Here is a 19151-nt window from a genome sequence, read left to right as displayed (position 1 = left end):
TTTCATTTATGTTGAGAAAGTTGTTTCTAAAAGATCTAACCTCTCCAAATATTCCCAGCGCTGGCAGTCGACTTTATTCATAAGGGTGCCGGCACTCCTCTGTATGGTCTGACCGACATACCCAACCACGCCCCTATCAGCATGGACCTGTAAGAAAAGCTGGCAGCATAGCATATATTGCACAATCGCTGGTCTCCGTCAGTTCGGCTTCTCTTACAGGTCCCTGCTGACAGGGGCGTGGTGGGGGAGTGTCGGTCGGCCCCGATATGAATAAAGCCGACTTCCAGCACAGGGTATACGAGGAACCAACCTCTTATTTGGTAAGAGGTCAGATCTTTTAGGAAAAACTTTCCCAACATAAATTAAAATAAATTTAGCATATATATAGTAAGGGGCTGGGGAGAGGATGATGGGGGGCACGTTTGGTGAGGGTCTTTTTGGGGGTGACAGGTCCTCTTTAGTGATTTATACATAAAACATAACTCCATAATCTCCAGCTCTATATATGTCATGCTTCTTCTGCAGGTGACGATGATGACCAATATCTCCCAGATGCTGAGATCGCAACAAGAACTGAATTTCCCGAGTCCTGGTTCTGGAAAGTAGAACCCATGACAGAAAAGGCTGATAGTAATGGGTACATTAATCTTACATTTATGGTGACATATTAATATTTTAGGAATATTTGTTTGAAAAGTTACTAGATGGTGGAATCAGTTTAATTCATAAAACAAATGACATCAGATATCAGACGTAAGCGGGTCCACTAGGAATGACAAAACAATGATATTTTATCAAAATATCTCATTCCATTATTTATTTTATTAGTGTAAGGACTCTTTCTTATTGGCGTTGATGTTCAGCTTCAGTTGCGCATCTGTTGCATTTTGTCTTCGTTGTGTGTCAGTTTTTATTCCATTTTGTCTTCTTTTGCCCCAAAATACTGAAGGCTTAACTTTGCTTTGAAAAATCTCAACCTGGTTTTTCAGCCTTCAATAGTGAATAAAAGGGCCCCATCGCAAACTTCTCCAAAAGAATAGATATTTACTTACTTACTTTATACCCCTATACAGTAGCTGCTGATCACATGGGGAAGTAGATTGCAGGAAGTAGAAAGGAGAAATCCCTAGTCCTGCTGTTCTGCTGTCCCCTCCCTCGCCCGCAACATTTCTTATCTGAGCTGCTGACTGTAGACCATGTGCAACATATACATATTATGCTGTACAGCATTACATGTATTTAACGGTGTACATCCTCCATTCTTTGGTGTGTCAGGTCAGATGATGGGCCCCGCTGACACCACGGGCCCCATAGCAGCCGTTATGGCTGCTACCACTGTAGTCACGCCCCTAAACAGTGCAACTCCAACAACATCGGTTCAGATCACTTCCATTCAAAACCGAGTCTTTCAAAATATGTATCGAAGCTTCAATGAACAGTTCATGATGTATTACCATTTTGCACACCAGGTGAAATTCGTTTATTTACACCTTCCTGCACATGGTATTACAAGGGGAATATTAAAGCTATGAAAGTAACACTGGGAGCCAAGTGTCAGCTCCTTGGGCTTGGTTTATGGTGCCACCACTGTTTAATTGCATGTATAATACATGCAATATAACTTGGTGTCCCCATCCATAAACAGGTGTCCCCTTCCGGTCAGTACGTAAACTACCATCAACAATGACCTCTCAGTAAATGTAATGTATATGTCATCACCACTGATGAGTTTTTATATATTTTAGAGTTTCAACCAAGATCCTTAATGTCTTCTTGAAGGATTCGATCACTACTTGGGAGGTCCTGGCTGTTAGCCTCAGTAAAAATAAAGGTAGGAACCTTAGAAAAATGGAAAATTGCTGCTGTGCATGTTTTTATTTGTATTAAAAGGTGTTGACAGCATTAAGTTTGATGGCCCATCCTCCGTATACACTAGGCGCCAATCTCCTACACCGGTAAGTTTAGTACTTTGCAGGAAGCAGGTGGCTCTATGGGGAAGATTTATCAAGAGCAGAACTGTTCTAGTTGCCCATGGAAACAGCTATAAAATGAAAGCTGAGCTCTGATTGGTTTCCATTGAAAACTAGAATAATTTGAGCTCAGACATTTTTTATAAATCTCCTTAGATTGGGTTTCAGCTGCAACTGAAGCCATGGCTCCTGTAGAAAGTGATGGATATAATTACAGCCCCCCGATAGAGGTTGGGATGGGATCAGACCAGTGCTGTAAAGGGGGAAATAATGGCAATACCTGGTGGTTCCCAAGGCACTTAGATGATACCAAGGCTACACTGGAAAACTACAATACAGGCCACTGAACTGTCTGGAAATACCAGCTTGCAGTCAATGACAAAAAAAAAAACACCAAAAGAGGAGAAACCAACCAAAAATGTTTTAACCACATGTTGTATAGTTTGATTTCTTTGACTCATAGAAGATGCATTAAAAATATTCCCCTAGAAATTATCCATTGATTTTAAATAAAATGCACATTGTGACTTTCTGCCCACCCTTACTTTCCCCTATTAACTGTTCTCACCTGTCTTTTTGAGATTTAGCCCATATTCTATCTTGTCCCCTATTATAACCTCATCAGGATCTTCATACCCAGAGCAGAATTTTGAAACATCCATATAATTTCTATCTGTACTCAGGTATCTGTATAGCCAAGCCTTATGAAATCCAGGTAATGAAGGACTTCTTCATCGACCTGAAGCTTCCATATTCCGTGGTCAGAAACGAGCAGGTGGAAGTTCGAGCCGTACTCTACAACTATGGATCGGAAAAGATCAAGGTAAAAAATGACATCTGGGTTTTCATAAGTAATTGAGAAATTCTCTATGTGAGCAGTACAAGTATTCTCACCTTCCTTTATTCACATTTATCTTAGGTGCGAGTGGAACTAACGCACAACCCAGAATTCTGTAGTTTGGCTACAGCCAAAGCAAAATTCCGTCAGATTATAGAGATTAGACCTCAGTCTTCTGTAGCCGTTCCCTTTATCCTTGTCCCACTGAGCCTGGGATCTCATGATGTGGAGGTGAAGGCTGCAGTTTTTGGACAGTTTGTGTCGGATGGAGTCAGAAAGAAGCTGAAGGTTGTGGTAAGTGAGAAGTAAATCCTGTATAAAATACTGATTATTACACAACAATGCAGTGAAACTCTACATTTCTATCAACTTATGTAGGAAGGAACCAGTTATTTTTATTATTATGTTGCTTTTAGCTGTAATCAGACCTGTTTAGGTTCCGGTTTGCCTCTATCGGCTGAATCCAAACCTGAAAGTTTGGATCGGGTCCCCGAATGCTCTTGGGTTTTACCCTTTAACGGTCTGTGGTGCATGCGTGCCACCATTTTCCAAGGTTCGTCACAAGATGTCATCAAGTAGCAACAATACTAGAATAAATGTCGGCATATATGCGTCACTTTCATTATTTTAGCCGCACGCACCTATTCTTGGTGCATAAATGCCACCAGCATTTTCGCCAGAGTGCTGACACAGGCTAGGGGTGAACCTGAAGGAACCCAAACTTCTGAAGTTTTGGCTGAAGTTTTGGGGCACCAAACCTCAAACTATGCAAAACCCCAAACGATGTAAAGTCTTTAGGAACCAAACCCCTTAATGTTCATCACAGGACCGAACATTGTGGTCTCTATCTATATGTACCTACAATTTACATCCAATTCCTCACTCTGCAGTCCAACCATAGACTTCTCTAGTATTGACACCTGTCAAACCAACTACTAAAATCTTATAAAGATATAAAGATATAAAAAGGCGGTCGCTGTTCAAAATTGGAAAATATTTTGTGTACATTTCCTATTGCCATGTGATATCCTATATCCAAGTGATACCCTACAACACAATTTATATACTCTACATTGTTTTTGCAGCCAGAAGGTGTCCGTCTTGTTAAAAATATAAAATCTGTAACACTGGAACCAAAAGTCAAAGGAAAAGGTGAGACAAATATTTAATAAAATTTTATAAAGTTAACTCACTTAATATTTTAGCAAAAAGAGAAGGTAAAGATAGTGGGGAAACACATAACTGTAGGATTGCACATAACATAGGGTTTTGATTTTTTTGCCTGTTACAATGGAGATTCATGGGTTACCATCTGCACTGGATTTACTTGAAACTTTAAAGGATTTATTCGGACAGGACATTAATAGTGAGCGGACCCAAGCCAGCAATGTCCGGGTCTGTGCTGAACATTGCAGATTTGGGTCCACGGACCTGAATGTCATCCAGAAGTTTGGTTTTGACATCCAGCTCACTCCTCACCATTTACAAAATCAATAGTGGTCTTTAAATGCACCAATCACAGGTCCTACCATTAGGCTCAGCTTGAACACAGACTAATACATAACAGGTCCACTCATCTACTCATTGGTAAAGAGGGACGAAACTCATCCTGGCAGCCAATCATCTCTTCAGTGACGCATTAACCCGTTGCACAGGCATAGACGCAGGTGACTCTGTGTCCCTGCTTGTTCTAGAAAATGAAAGTACATTCGCAACTTTCATTAGAGGTATTAAAAAGGGTCATAGGAATTTCTAAATTCCTGACCAAATCCACTAATAGAGCATATTCTCCATGTCTCTTTGTTTTGTTATATATTATGTATCTGAAATAATAATTGGTGGATTTGTTTAGAAAGTATAAATATGGTTTTAGATTTGCTAAGACCAAAATGGGAATTTTTGGTTAAAGTGTAGCTCTGATTTCATAATGATTTTCACCAATTAATTATATTTCATTTCCCCTTTCAAAGCAAATAGAATGATACCCATATTGTGTTATTCCCCTTCTTCTTTCCAGATTTATTCTATTTTACTGTTCTAAAGCTACTTGTCATAAATCTTTATCAGCAGCAAGGAAGTGGGTAGAGACAAATCTCCACCAGTCCATTTTAAGTTGCCCACAGTTTCCATAATTCCGTGTGTTCCCTTTAAACTAATTAAGCAGTGACAGGGGTGACACTGGACTTGCATACAGCATCTATCTGGTGACTATCCTAGAAGCTTTAATGCCATATAGTAGCACAGAGCATGGAATAAGCAGTAAGATAAAACAGTAAAATTGTTACATAAATTATAGTTTGTGCTGCGTAAGCTCTAACAGCTTTTCTGCTGTGAAGATAGTGTCTGGAGATGATGAATAGTTTATGATATAGCTTGAGGTGCCTAAAGCAATAATGAAAGTTCTGTAGATTCATGGACTGTAGGGACTTGTCAGAATTCTTTGCAGAAGACATTTGTATCCACAGATCTGCATGGAAACACTCCAGTTAAATTCACAAAGAGAGCAGAATCACATTAGCCCCCATACTCCTGACTTACTGATTAGGGGGCAGCGGGAGCAGTAGCCTCTTCCGCCTGTGAACCCATCTTGTATATTTTGTGTTAACACTCTATGGATACATAGCGACATTCAGTAAGAGTAGATATGGACCTTCTGGACATCGGTAACAAAAGGCAAAGTTGCCCTAAATGACAGAGCTATTGATTTGAGAAAAATGATTGGAGTTGCGTTTTAATAAAGAGACTAATGTCTTCTCCTCCAATAGGTGGTGTTCAGGAAGAGCTTGTGTCTCCATTGGATGAAAAAAATATCGTACCTAGGACAGATATTGAAACGACGGTGACCATTCAAGGTATGACACGCAACCATGTATGGATGTACCTATTCTTTGCTGAAACCAAAGCTAGATGTTAATCCGGTTGTGTATTATCTACTGATCGCCTCTCTGAGCTTCACTAATACAGGGTGGTCTACTGTATGGTTAACACTTAACTAAAATGTTTACCAAATGATAGAGCAGGTAATGATGCCTTTCCAAGCCTTAGATGTTAATAATGCTGTCAGACATGTATGATACTTACAGCTTTTGAAGCCAGAGCACAGAGGGGCTCTGGGAATGCCCCTAGAGCCCTTCTGTCTCATTAGAATAATTTTAAAGGTTCGTTTTAAAAGGAAGAAAGCCACGAATAACAAAAATAGTATTACCAAGGTCATTGTCCCTAGGTTTATCATATTTGAAGGTAATGGTAGATTTCCTTTAAAGTCCCATATGAAAACATTTTTTTTCATTTGAATTTATTGTAGGAACTCCAATCAGCCAGATGGTGGAGAATGCAGTCGATGGTGGCAATCTCAATCATCTGATCGTTATTCCACAAGGTTGTGGAGAGCAAAACATGATCACTATGACTCCCAGTGTAATAGCCACCATTTACCTGGATGCCACCAACCAGTGGGAGAGAATTGGTCTGAATCGAAGAGAACAAGCACTCAAGAACATCAAGCAGGGTGAGTGGAGGAAAAACTGAAAATATCAAATGTTACTTGTTTTTAAGTATACATCAGGCCGGGTAACAAACGATAGCTGTCCATTCCTGAGAGACTGCCTCCTTGAGTGCTCAGCATTGAAAAATATAAATGGATGAAGTAAACCCTCTAGGGTAGAGTGCTAGCATATGATGAAATTCCTGCCCCTCTTGTGCCGCCGAATACAACAAGAGGGCTTACACCTCCTGATGTCTCCAGTGGGGCAGCCGCATATCGTATATTCCTAGGCCAGGTTCTACCAGGAGTAGAAATAAGTGCAGAATGTTCAACTTTCACTGACTGCAACTAGTGCGCAGGAGCGGGAACAGGAACTGCAATTTGCATTTTCTAACCAGAGTTACCAGTAGCGTAGCTTGAAGATGATGGGCCCCAGTTCAAATTCTGTTCCTATAGAATTTACTATACTATACTGTATGGTTTCTAGCCTTCTCAAATATGAAAAGTGACACCATTTTGGGCCCTAATCCTCTTGGTTCCAGTTGCGACTACACCCTCTGAACCCCCTCAAGTTACGCCTCTGAGATTTGCTACCTTTCTCAAATGTCCTTTCGTTAATATTTTAGAAAACTATTTTTTTTATAAAAGTCAACTTTTTAATTAATATTTTTACATATATTTTTAAAAATTTTTAAAACTAGGACAGTGTTTAATTCTTAAAAATGTAAAGATCTACAATCTTGGATCTATTGCCGAATTTTGTTCCTCAACAAGTAGAACATTGTAATCGAGGGGGCTTCGACACGGCCAATGTGAACACTAACAGAGGGTCAAGGTTGCAAAAGAATAGGTCAAAGAACATTCACAGTTTCCTGACCAAGAGGTTTTACTGAAAAAATAACTCCTTTATCTTGTTACAGGGCACTAGATTAATATTATTCAAATGTTCGGGAGCACTTAAGCTTTTAGTGATTATGGAAGTAAAAGATGATTCTTATCTTTGCAGGTTATGTGCAGCAACTTGTGTACCGTAAAGTGGATAGCTCCTATGCAGCTTTCAAAGATAGGCCAGCCAGCACATGGTAAGAGTCATATCTGATGTGGAGTAAATATTGACGTTGTTTTCTTTTTTTTCCTCCTGGAAAACTTATTTGCATATTTTCCCAGAACACCCCAGTGGAGCATCAATGGCTATTATTCTTCACATGCCTACAAGGTGGCCTTAATTGGCAAAGTCTCCATAAGGAGACCTCTTACTTCCTGTAACTAGGATTTCTCACAAATATCTTATTAATGGTGTTTGACCACTTGAAGACTTTGACCACTTGAAGACTTAAAGGCTTTTTATGGCAATCATTACAAACTGTCACCATATTTTTTTTTGACTCTTACAGAAAAATATTCTACTTTTTGAAAAGACCTTAAAAACATTACCAGTTTTTTTAATAAATGAATACTCTACTCTTCTGGTTTTTAGGGTCATTAAAACAAAGTCTCTTCTGATTTAATATTAGATGTACCATTTGCATGTGTATTTGATATCATGGGGTGCTCTCCATTGCTGACCATGACGCATAATCAGAAGTATGAATAAGCACTTAAACTGGGCAATGCCCAGAAAACAAACCAAGTTAGCCTTAAAAACTTCATTAAAAAGAAAGCAAAACTCCATTACTCAAAAATGTAAAAAAGTGCAAATAATGGGAAGTTGGGAGCGGGGGGCGTGGATCTACCATATGTTTATATTCTAGTTCTTAATCATGGCCTTAAAATCCTGCTATACAGCCCCGTCTTTAAAGGAAGGTTGAAATGTATGTTTTTCCTTGTTTTTGAGGATAATTTTGCAAGCTATGTCATTTGGCATTGAATATCTTTTGTTAACGCTCTTTTTCTCTGACCAGGCTCACAGCTTACGTGGCCAAGGTTTTTGCAATGGCTCAACCACTGGTGGAAATTGAGACCAATGTGTTGTGTGGCGCCATTAAGTGGCTGGTACTTGAGAGACAAAAACCAGATGGAATGTTCAAAGAAGACGCCCCGGTTATTCATCAGGAGATGGTGGTATGTATTAGCTGAAGGCTTCCCTCGTGTAATTTTCATTTCTTTTCTTTTGGTGCCTTGTAAACTATTGCAATGAATGTACTTGGTATTATTGATATTTCCTTCCAGGGAGCTATTCAAGGAACATCAGAAGATGTTGCACTTACAGCCTTTGTCCTCATCGCTATGCTTGAAAGTGAGCAGACCTGCACTCCACATGTCAATGTGAGTGTCTTATCTTGATCATCCCTTAGTCTGTAGTCCATTACGTGTCTGTATTGATGTAAAAATGTTCCCACTATCTCCTTCTAGAACCTGAAGATGAGTATAGAGAAGGCGACCAGCTTCTTGTTGGGTCAGTTCGAAGATCTTAACAAACCGTACATCATCGCTATTTCCTCTTATGCTCTCGCTATGGCTGGGGCAATAAAGCATCCAGAAAAGTTGCTTTCAGCTACCACAGGTACTGGACCTCACTCGATACTTCCTTTAATCTATAGTTTCATTAAACCTAAATGAGGAAAGGTTTCTAATAACTTTTTGACATACAAGCCATAATTTTAGCATGAATTCTCTATGGTGGACCTATTTAGGATTTTTTGAGTTACTGTACCATAGCTCATAGTAATACCTTCTAAAGGTGTAACCGTTGGTCAGAAACTGACTTTTTCTTTCCTTTACAAGACAAACTTCAATGGAAAACAAACTCCCATTTCATCACCATTGAGGCCACGTCTTATGCTCTTCTGGCTCTTTTGCGCTTGAAGGCTTACGATCTTACAGGACCAATTGTGCGCTGGATCACCGAGCAGAGATATCATGGAGCAGCTTGGGGTAACACTCAAGTAAGCAACGACCATACTTTGTTGTTGTTGTCATTTATTGTGCGTTGTCCCGTATAAGCAGAGTACACTGACATGATTATACAACGGTTTCATGCATCTGTGTTTTTTGTCTTTTTAGGCTACAATTGTGATGTTTCAAGCTTTGGCCCAATATCAGATAGACATTCCATCTTTAGAGGACATTGAACTAGATGTGTCCCTTAAACTCCCAGGAAGGAGCACTGACACAAAATACCGTATTAACCTGGATAATGCTTTACTGGCACGTTCAGCAGAGGTGAGTATGGAATAGCTCAACTGGACACTATGGAGGTTATTCTTAGGCCCTACATGCAAGATATTTTGATAATTTCTCCCACTGCACCACCTTTGCACCAACTGAGCATGGTGCATTGTGAAGGGGGTGCTCCCAGTGGCAGAGTGGGCAACATGGGGCATTCCTGGGTTGCAGCACACAGCCGCAATCATAGACATGAGGAGAACAGATCCTCCTGAAATATCAGACAGGCACGAGGGGCGTGGGGACATAGAATATTTTTGAAAAATGATATAGCGCTGAGCACTGAGGTCCAAAGGTGAAATGGGCAAGATTTGAGCAAATTGGCCAAAAAAATTATCAGAACTGCTGAGGTGTTTTAAAATGTCACATCATATAAAGAATAATATATATTGCATCCATACATTTTTTACAGACCAAATTGAATAAACAATTTGTTGTGAAAGCCACGGGCAAAGGCCAAGGGACACTAACGGTAAGTCGATATTTGCTTGTAGCACCTTTTCTTTTGACAACACCAAAGAATAAAATTATAAAAGTTACATCTAAAGCCAAGGGGGTTCATACAGGTATGGAGGGTCTCAGGAAAGATTTGAAAACCTAGATTTATTTAGTCTTGAAAAGAGACGTGATCAATTTATGTAATTATATGAATGCTCCATGCAAACAATATGGTGGAAAGTTGTTCCAGGTTAAATCAAATGAAAAGACCAGGGGGCACTGTCTCCGTCTGGAGAAAACAAGGTTTAATCACCGGAGGCGACAAGGCTTTTTTACTATGAGAACTATCAATCTGTGGAATAGCCTGCCTCAGGCGCTGGTCACAGCAGGGACAGCAGAGAACTTCAAGAAGGGTCTAAAGCCTTTTTACAACTAAATAACATTGATGGTTATGTTATATAGAATTGTTTCCCCTAAATCCCTTCCTCATCCAATCCCTTCCCTTCCTTGGTTGAACTTGATGGACATGTGTCTTTTTTCAACCATATAAACTATGTAACTATGTAACATAATACACAAAAAGTTCTTCAGTTTTACAAATTATCAGGCAGGTACTTGGACTATGGTACCTATTTATGGGATCAACTAAGAAGGAAAGTTGGAAACCAAACAAAGAAAAGTAAACTTCAGTATTTAGTAATATAGAAAGGGATTCTATACTATAAAAGTGTAACAACTTTACAGGTTAGGGTTAAGTCGGTACTAGACGTCAGTAGACCTGTTTCATATGTTGGTCAGTATTTTGCATAGTTTTTATTAGACAAAACTAGAACCCTAATGATCAGGGGTTAAAACTGAACAAGTTGAGTTGGTTTGTTCCACTACAAGCTTCCTAATCTTCAGGGGCGTAACCTCATACATTATAGTCGGGGGCCTGGCAGAGACTTTGCCTTGGGGCCCATCAGTTTCAAGTTAGGCCACTGCTAATCTTCCAAACCCTTTGGCTGAGAAGTAGCTTGTCAAATAAAATAAGCTAAACCTAGAAAAAAAAACAGATAAAAAACAAGTCAAAACCTAAATTGGAAATTGGGTTAAAGATGTAGGGATCTTCTTTTTATTGTTTGATCTATCCGTTTAGGTTACATCAGTTTACTACGCTCTCGTGACCGAGAAAGAAAAGGAATGCAAAAACTTTGATCTTTCCATTACAGTAGAGGAAGAAAACAATCGTAAGTTTACACCTCAAAATATATCATTTATATTGACCTAAATTTTTCAATGAAAAAAAAAACTTCTTTAAAAAATAATATCCATTTGTATTTTTCAGCGTTCAGAGACGATTTGACCGCTTCTATTGAAATCTGTGCAAGGTACTGAAAATCTTCCAATAGAAAAGAAATATACAATAACAACACAAAATAATATGAGTGAGAATTTGCATTTAAAGTTAAAAAAAATAACTTTTAATCTCAAAAATTATTTTGTGCTTATAGTAAACGTTAAAAAAATAATAATAAAAAAAAATACAATATAGTTTAAATTTAAGGTGCATGCACACGGCGGTATGCGCTGGAGAGGAGGTGACTCCGCCCCCCTCCATAGGAAACAGCGGAGAAAGATAGAGCAGGCTATTTTTTTCCCCGATGTACGGTGCGGTGCACATGTGTGGCACTGTACCGGTGCTGGGCCGCCATTGCCGTACATGAAGACGTACATGCGGCCGCAGACAGGACTCCAAAATTTTCTCCTGGATGTTGCTCTCATCTGCGATCGGTCTCACATTATGTTATTTTTTTTACAGACATCTGAAAAACACTGATGCCACCATGTCTATCATTGATGTCTCCATGATGACTGGATTCGCCCCCGATGTTGAGAGTCTTAATAAGGTGGAGTTCATTAAAGGGGAAAAAAAACTTTTGTATATCATGTGTTTTTTTCTTAAAATTATACTTAATAATTCTTTATGAAGCTTAGCTGAAATTTGTGTTCTTCTTACTCACAGCTGATGAAGGGAGTGGACAAATATATCACCAAGTATGAGATCAACAAGGAAGCAACCGATAAGGGATCCCTCATCATCTACTTGGATAAGGTAGGACCTATCAACTACTCGAAGGACACTTTCTTCTCAATGCAGAGATCCTTTGTTAACATTTTCACTTTTCTGCATGGCCAAACTGTGGTTTGTGTTTGGCTTGTTTGTTTTATTGAATTGTTTTTATGAGAAATTTGCGTCTTTAACCAAATAATGTTTTGTAAAAATGTTACGGAATATGATGGCACATTATAAATAAAAATATTAAATTATATTTAAGTTATAGGGGTTATGAATGGGGATGAGTAGACCCTGAAATTTTGGTCCCGGTACTGAACCCGAACAATAATCGCATATGGTTTTTACCCTTTAAATGCCACCAGCAAACTCTACTTGGTCACGCACAGGACATTATTTATTTCTATTGTGAAAACATTAAACTACTATAAAGTAGCAAAAAACGCCACCTCACCCAATCACGGGACTTCAAAATGGAATCACAACTCCGGTTTCCTTCCGGTGCACAAAAATGATCCACAGCCTTCTGGATAAACAGTACAAAAAAAGTGCAAGCCAGGACTGCACAAAGGAAATCCATGTTGAGTCTTACGCCAAACAAAGTATCCTTTATTCTGTAAGATGCACAGGTTCATATGAAGAGATGATAAGGTTAACGCGTTTCAACGGGAACTGCAGACCACGCGGCATGGCCAACAGGCGCCATAGCGCAAACTAACTTCTGCGGCGTCGGTCTACAGTTCCCAGTGGAGATCTGCTGTCTCCGGTAGCGGGGACCTATGTAAGGGTCCGCAGCCCTCCTCCACCTGAACCGACCCCCTTCCCCGGAGACCGCTCACCTCTTGCCGGGTCGGTCTCTGCTCCGTTTTCCTGCCACGCCCCCGGATCTCCGCCACTCCCCCGTACCCTGCGCCTTATATATGGAATTATTCCATATATAAGGCGCTGACTACTAATGCGCCTTATAGTCCGGTGCGCCTAATAGCCCGGAAAATACGGTACTCTTGAAATAACCAGTTTAAACCAAATACACCCAGAATATATGAACATTTTATGTTTCAGTTCTTCAATAATCTGACAACTTGTCTTCTCTTACTCTGAACAGATCTCACACAAACGAGAGGAATGCATCAAATTCAATGTTAAACAGATCTTTAAAGTTGGTCTCATCCAACCGGCATCTGTCACTGTGTATGACTATTACGCTCAAGGTGAGAAAAACAGATATTTCCAAATGATCTGAACATTACATATTACATATAACTATACTCTTATTTTACATGTGATGTGTTTTCAGAAAACCGCTGCACTAAATTCTACCACGTGGACCAGGACAGCAAGTTATTGGGCACCATATGTCAAAATGATGTGTGCCGGTGTGCCGAGGGTAAGTCCTTAGACTACACATGGGTTATGTAATGAACAATAGAAGCAAAGAGTCAAACTACAGTAAATAAGTTATCTCTTTTACACCACCAAACACTATAGCTATTTGGGGTTGATGTAAGGCATGCCAAATGTTGTGTTTTGGTCTTTGATTGAAGAGTTTTGCTCTCAAGATGTTGACCCCACTATGCTACGAATACATTTTCGATGCTCTTCAAGACAAGTAATTGGCTTAAATTACTTATATTGACATGTAAATTTTGGAGAAAGAAAACGAGGTTAGCAAAAGCACCTTGCTTTCACTTCCTGTTCCCGAGAAAGTCTCTCTGATCTATGGCTGGAAGTTCCTGTGGGGCCAGAGGTGTCAGTAGACAGTTTAACACTATGGTAAATCAGTGACTACTCCATTCATAATATTGAGAACAGTCAGATCAACATTCTCCCATATGTGACCAACGGGTGTACTGATTGGCCATTGAGATCTCCCAACGACAATGTATGAGATCAATATTCTCCCTCATGTGACCAACGGGCGTACTGATTGGCCATAGAGATCTCCCAACGACAATGTATGTAGAAGCTAATCAAATGTTGAGTGTTTCCCTCCTTAACCTCCAGTAGTCACTTGTACAACTTGGGATGTGCTTTTATTAAAATACAAGGCTCCATGAGGCACTTGGCCGAGGTAGCCTGAGTGCATCAGGGTCATTTGCATAACTTTTATAGGAACATGGTTCCTTCTTACAAAGACTCATCTACCATCACTCAACTGGCCATAGAGATCACCCAACGACACCTCTCTGTATACCGTAGAACAGTGATTTTCAACCTGTGTGCCGCGGCACACTAGTGTGCCGCAACACATGGTTGAGTGTGCCGCGGGGAAAGTTCCCCGAACTATGGTGCACCTGTGTAGCGCTGCCGCCGCGCCCCCGTGTTTCGGCCCCCATACTTACCTACAAGCCCCGCGTCGGCGATCCGCCCATCTTCTATAGCTCCTGCACTGCGCGGCCCATGTCACGTGACAGAAGGTGGGCGGATCGCCATTAGGAGTGAAGGTATGCGGAAGAAGACATCAAGGGTAAGTATATAAGGTTATTATTTGTATAGGGAAGGCAGCTAGGGTCTTTTTTTTATTAGTAAAGGGAGGCTGAGGCTTTTTATTAGTAAAGGGGGGCCTCTAGGGCCTTTTAATTAGTAAAGGGGGGCCTCTAGGGCCTTTTAATTAGTAAAGGGGGGCCTCTAGGGCCTTTTAATTAGTAAAGGGAGGCCTCTAGGGCCTTTTAATTAGTAAAGGGAGGCCTCTAGGGCTTTTTAATTAGTAAAGGGAGGCCTCTAGGGCCTTTTAATTAGTAAAGGGAGGCCTCTAGGCCCTTTTAATTAGTAAATGGGAGCCTCTAGGGCCTTTTAATTAGTAAAGGGGGACATCTAGGGCCTTTTAATTAGTAAAGGGGGGCCTCTAGGGCCTTTTAATTAGTAAAGGGAGGCCTCTAGGGCCTTTTAATTAGCAAAGGGGGGCCGCTAGGGGCTCTTTATTAGTAAAGGGAGGCCGCTAAAGGTTTTTATTAATAAAGGGAGGCCGCTAGGGGTTCTTTATTAGTAAAAGGAGGCCGCTAGGGGGTTTTTATTAGTAAAGGGAGGCCTTTTATGACTGTTTTAGTGTCATTTTGTGCTATTTTGGTTGGTGGTGTGCCCCAGGATTTTCTAAGTATAAAAAGTGTGCCGCGGCTCAAAAAAGGTTGAAAATGACTGCCGTAGAAGCTTATCAAATCTAGAGTGTTTCCATTCTAAACCTCTAATATATTGATTTTCTAATGGATTTTGTCTTTTAGAGAATTGTTTCATGAAGCAACAACTGGAAGGCGCAATTGATGCAGAATGGAGATATGAAAGAGCGTGTGCACCTGGAGTGGACTATGGTGAGGGGCACATACTTTTAGCTTATCATAAACTGATTAAATTAGCGCAACTTAAACATATTTGCAATCATATGCCTGGCTTTTATACCAAAAAAAAAAGATCTCCCAAAATTCACAAGAATTTGGTTGACAGTAACTAGTGTGAAGTAAGACACACATTTTTTAAAGAGGTGCCATATTCATTAGACAGAATGGACCACTTTGGTAAATTTGGAAATTATTTTAGACTTTGTGTCCTAAGTTTATGTTACAGGATCGGTAAATCTCTCTTCTGTTTGTCTCTGACATTTGTTATCCCCAATGAGGTCCAGACTACGTTGAATAAATGTTTGGTTGCCATTTGGTCCATCCAATGTCATATTAATCCCATGTAATTTTTTTTTATTAGTGTACAAGACGCGACTGGTAAAAATTGATAAGTCTCAAAACTACGACAACTATGTGATGGAGATAATCCTTGTCATCAAGGAAGGTAACTATCAGAGAATACATGACATAAACAGCATACACTTACCAAAAATACCCACACCCATAGTCACACTATGTTATACTTTGTTCAGTGTATGGGAAGCTGGGAAAAAATTGAAAATGCCCACACTATGCTCGTCTGAATATGAAAATGCCCACACTATGCTCCTCTGAATATGAAAATGTCCACACTATGCTCCTCTGAATATGAAAATGCCCACACTATGCTCTTCTGAATATGAAAATGCCCACACTATGCTCCTCTGAATATGAAAATGCCCACACTATGCTCTTCTGAATATGAAAATGCCCACACTATGCTCCTCGTAATATGAAAATGCCCACACTATGCTCCTATAAATATGAACATTTCTACACTATGGTCCCCTGTTTAAGAAAAAGCCCATATTAACCCCCCAAATATTAAAATTGACAACATTATGTCTCCATGATTAACAAATTGTCTACATTATGAACCCTGATTAAGAAAATGTCCATTCTGTGAACCCTGGAAGAATATATTGCTCACACTATGAATTGCTGAATAAGAAATTATAATGACTAAACAACCCTGAATGAGAAACTGATCACACTTGGCCCACATTAGTAAGAAAATGTCCACACTCCACTATTCATCTGACACTATATATATATATATATGCACCCCATTGTGTTGACACTTTATTTTTTACCTCTTGCCACATTATTAGGTACCGATGAAAATGTTCTAAACAAACAGAAGAATTTCGTCAGTCACATCAAGTGCCGCAAATCACTAAATCTGATAGAAGGGCGCGACTACCTGATCTGGGGCATTAAGAATGACCTTTGGGACCAGCCATCTGGGTGAGTCATATGATCAAGTAATTCCAATTATCATGACAGTTATGAGATTATATTAATGGATCCATTGATATTCTTGTACAATGCTCCATCGGAGGCACATTTTATAGAGACATATAGGTGATCAATGTATGGGACTTAAACCCATTAAAAAATAACAATTACAATATTCAGGAGTATAGGGTTACCGTCTGTGCTTACCAAGGGTGGTACTCAGTGGAGATAATACTCAACAGATGACAATTCAGCCTCAATAATAGTGAAAACTTCTTGAGGTTGGGGGCATACATGAGGGCAGCTGTGAACTGTCCATTGATAGGGATGAGCAAACCCGGTAAGGTTAAGATTCCAACCCAAATGCTCACCGCCATTGGTAACACTGATGATCGGTGTTGTCACTGATTGCGGTGTTCCCCTATTAATGCCACTGACAAAATTGCATATGGCCACTCAAGGACATCATGCTTTGTTGGTGGCATTCAAAGAGTTGACACCTGGCAGGGGGACGTTAAACTTACGATGAACCGAAACCTCTTGCTGAAATCTGGGTTTGGGGATCCTAACTTGTAATTATTGGTACAGACTCAAACATTGTGGATTTTGGCTCACTCATCCCTATCCATCAGCTCATCATGGCATGGGGGGTAGGGTGTCACCATATCTCATGCACATCATATAATGACACCTATAACTTTTCATGCTTACAAAGTGTAAAGGCTCTTTCTTTTGTTTTGGCTGAATGTTTGATTTGCCGATCTCTTATCATTCAATATTTGTTGGGCAGAAAACTGTAGATCTACCCATTTAGTTTTTTATTTCCCCTTTATTTAACCAAGGGATCAATATTTTCTTAGTAACTAGGACATTTATGCAGTCACTTTATGGCTGGCACTCTACTGCTGAGTCAACTCAATACATCATGCTTGATGCTAAGATGGCTGTCATGCGTCCAAAGAAGGTTAAAGGAAATCAACCACTCAAAAAAACAAAAAAAAAATAGAAATACTCACCTCCACTCCTCTTCATTATGATCCTGATGCTGTCTGTTGCTAGTCTTGTCACGCCAGGATCACCTAGAAAAGAAAATTATAATTAGCAGAACGGAACATGGGGGCAAGATGTCCGGTGCTCCGGGCTGCTAATTATGCACGCCCTCACCAACCCCTCTCCTGGGAGAGGGAGATGATATCATGTGAGATTCATGAATACATGCCTCTCATGTGATGTCACCTCCCTCTCCCATGCTCAGAGCATGGTACAGGGAGGTAGCAAGGATGTTCATAAGATCAAGATGGAGATGAGTGGAGGTGAGTATTTCTATTTTTTTTTGTATTTTTTTGAGTGGTTGATTTCCTTTTAACTTTTTTTTTATTCTGTCTAATTTATATTCACAATAAGGCTAAGTTTACAGTTGTCTCAAAAGCTCAGAGTGAAGATAACATTTCATGTGATAAAAAATCCTTTGTGGAGTTTTTCCATGAGTGACAAAATGTTGGACTCCAGTACTGGCACCCGAGGGGTTCTGTTTGTCTTCATTGTTTTAAAGGGTGTCTAGCACCTCCCTAGCGATAAACAACTATCCACAACCATATTACGGATGCTCGTATGCCCTTGCCTACTACTCCGAGCCTCCGGGTGAGACACATGCACAGTGAACATGCGCCAGAACACAAACACAGACAAGTGGGCAGTGCCAAAAAGTCAGAAGTGGGAAATGGTTTGAAAACATGGTGATGAGTCATCAAGATCAACCTCCTCTGGGCTAAGATAAACTTTCCTCAAATGCCATGATTAATATAACTTCCATTTTTTTTCCAGCTACTCCTATATTATTGGGAAAGACACATGGATTGAATGGTGGCCAAACGAAAGAGAATGTCAGAATGAGGAAAACAACAAGCAGTGCGATGACTTCGCTGACTTCACTGCGAATCTGGAGATAAATGGATGTTTTTCATAGAAACGGGAACACTAACGATTTTCTGCCTTCTACGTTCACATTTACTATACCTATAGTGTTCAATTCTACGTTGTTTTTTTAAATGGCAATAAAGCTTATGTTTACTAGTTCTTGTGTTCTTATTATTGGAAATTCTACAATTTTGGCACGCAAATCTTATAAGGGGCAGAAGGCAAAAGGTTTGGCTTTGAGGTTCTTCAAGCTCAACTAAATGGAACATGTATAATACACACACAAGATCTACAGGACAACTATGTTGAGAATACAAGAACACAGTGATGGAATGGTATAAAGAAGATAGTAGGATGATCGAGCTACCATAACACGTGTCATTTGTACAGGACCCAATCAGGGCTGGACTGACCCATCAGAGTGGACCTATATTTTGACAAATTATTATGGCCTTCAAAGATCCAATAAAAAACTAATAAATTTGGAAGCAAATTGAGCAAGCACTCAACACTATGGTCTATCTCTGAGCCACAAATGGATACCATATATACTCGAGTATAAGCCTAGTTTTTCAGCACAAAAAAATGTGCTGAAAACCCAAACTTGGCTTATACTTGAGTAAAAAAAATGTATATATCAAAACTCACCTTAATGGCTTCCCCCGCTGCTGGC

At 39.9% G+C, this 19151-nt stretch overlaps 1 protein-coding gene across 1 annotated transcript in view; it reads left to right on the top strand.

Moving 5' to 3' along the window:
- LOC140128223 (A.superbus venom factor 1-like) overlaps positions 1 to 18634 on the top strand; it is a 33737-nt gene extending 15103 nt beyond the window's left edge. The window contains exons 18-41 of the mRNA XM_072149761.1: positions 526 to 637; positions 1746 to 1831; positions 2654 to 2793; positions 2890 to 3102; positions 3894 to 3960; positions 5574 to 5660; positions 6113 to 6316; positions 7299 to 7374; positions 8194 to 8353; positions 8462 to 8557; positions 8645 to 8795; positions 9017 to 9177; positions 9296 to 9454; positions 9870 to 9929; positions 11034 to 11124; positions 11223 to 11265; positions 11697 to 11784; positions 11901 to 11990; positions 13057 to 13162; positions 13249 to 13338; positions 15170 to 15256; positions 15645 to 15728; positions 16435 to 16570; positions 18386 to 18634. Coding sequence (XP_072005862.1) covers positions 526 to 637; positions 1746 to 1831; positions 2654 to 2793; positions 2890 to 3102; positions 3894 to 3960; positions 5574 to 5660; positions 6113 to 6316; positions 7299 to 7374; positions 8194 to 8353; positions 8462 to 8557; positions 8645 to 8795; positions 9017 to 9177; positions 9296 to 9454; positions 9870 to 9929; positions 11034 to 11124; positions 11223 to 11265; positions 11697 to 11784; positions 11901 to 11990; positions 13057 to 13162; positions 13249 to 13338; positions 15170 to 15256; positions 15645 to 15728; positions 16435 to 16570; positions 18386 to 18527 — 2729 coding nt within the window. The 3' untranslated portion in view covers positions 18528 to 18634. The remainder of the gene's footprint in view (positions 1 to 525; positions 638 to 1745; positions 1832 to 2653; positions 2794 to 2889; positions 3103 to 3893; positions 3961 to 5573; positions 5661 to 6112; positions 6317 to 7298; positions 7375 to 8193; positions 8354 to 8461; positions 8558 to 8644; positions 8796 to 9016; positions 9178 to 9295; positions 9455 to 9869; positions 9930 to 11033; positions 11125 to 11222; positions 11266 to 11696; positions 11785 to 11900; positions 11991 to 13056; positions 13163 to 13248; positions 13339 to 15169; positions 15257 to 15644; positions 15729 to 16434; positions 16571 to 18385) is intronic.
- The last annotated feature ends 517 nt before the right edge of the window (positions 18635 to 19151 follow it).

This window comes from Engystomops pustulosus, chromosome 4 (genome assembly GCF_040894005.1).
Source record: "Engystomops pustulosus chromosome 4, aEngPut4.maternal, whole genome shotgun sequence".
NCBI lineage: Eukaryota > Metazoa > Chordata > Amphibia > Anura > Leptodactylidae > Engystomops > Engystomops pustulosus.
Note: the sequence above shows the minus strand (reverse complement) of the source record. Positions and strands in the feature narration are given on the sequence as shown.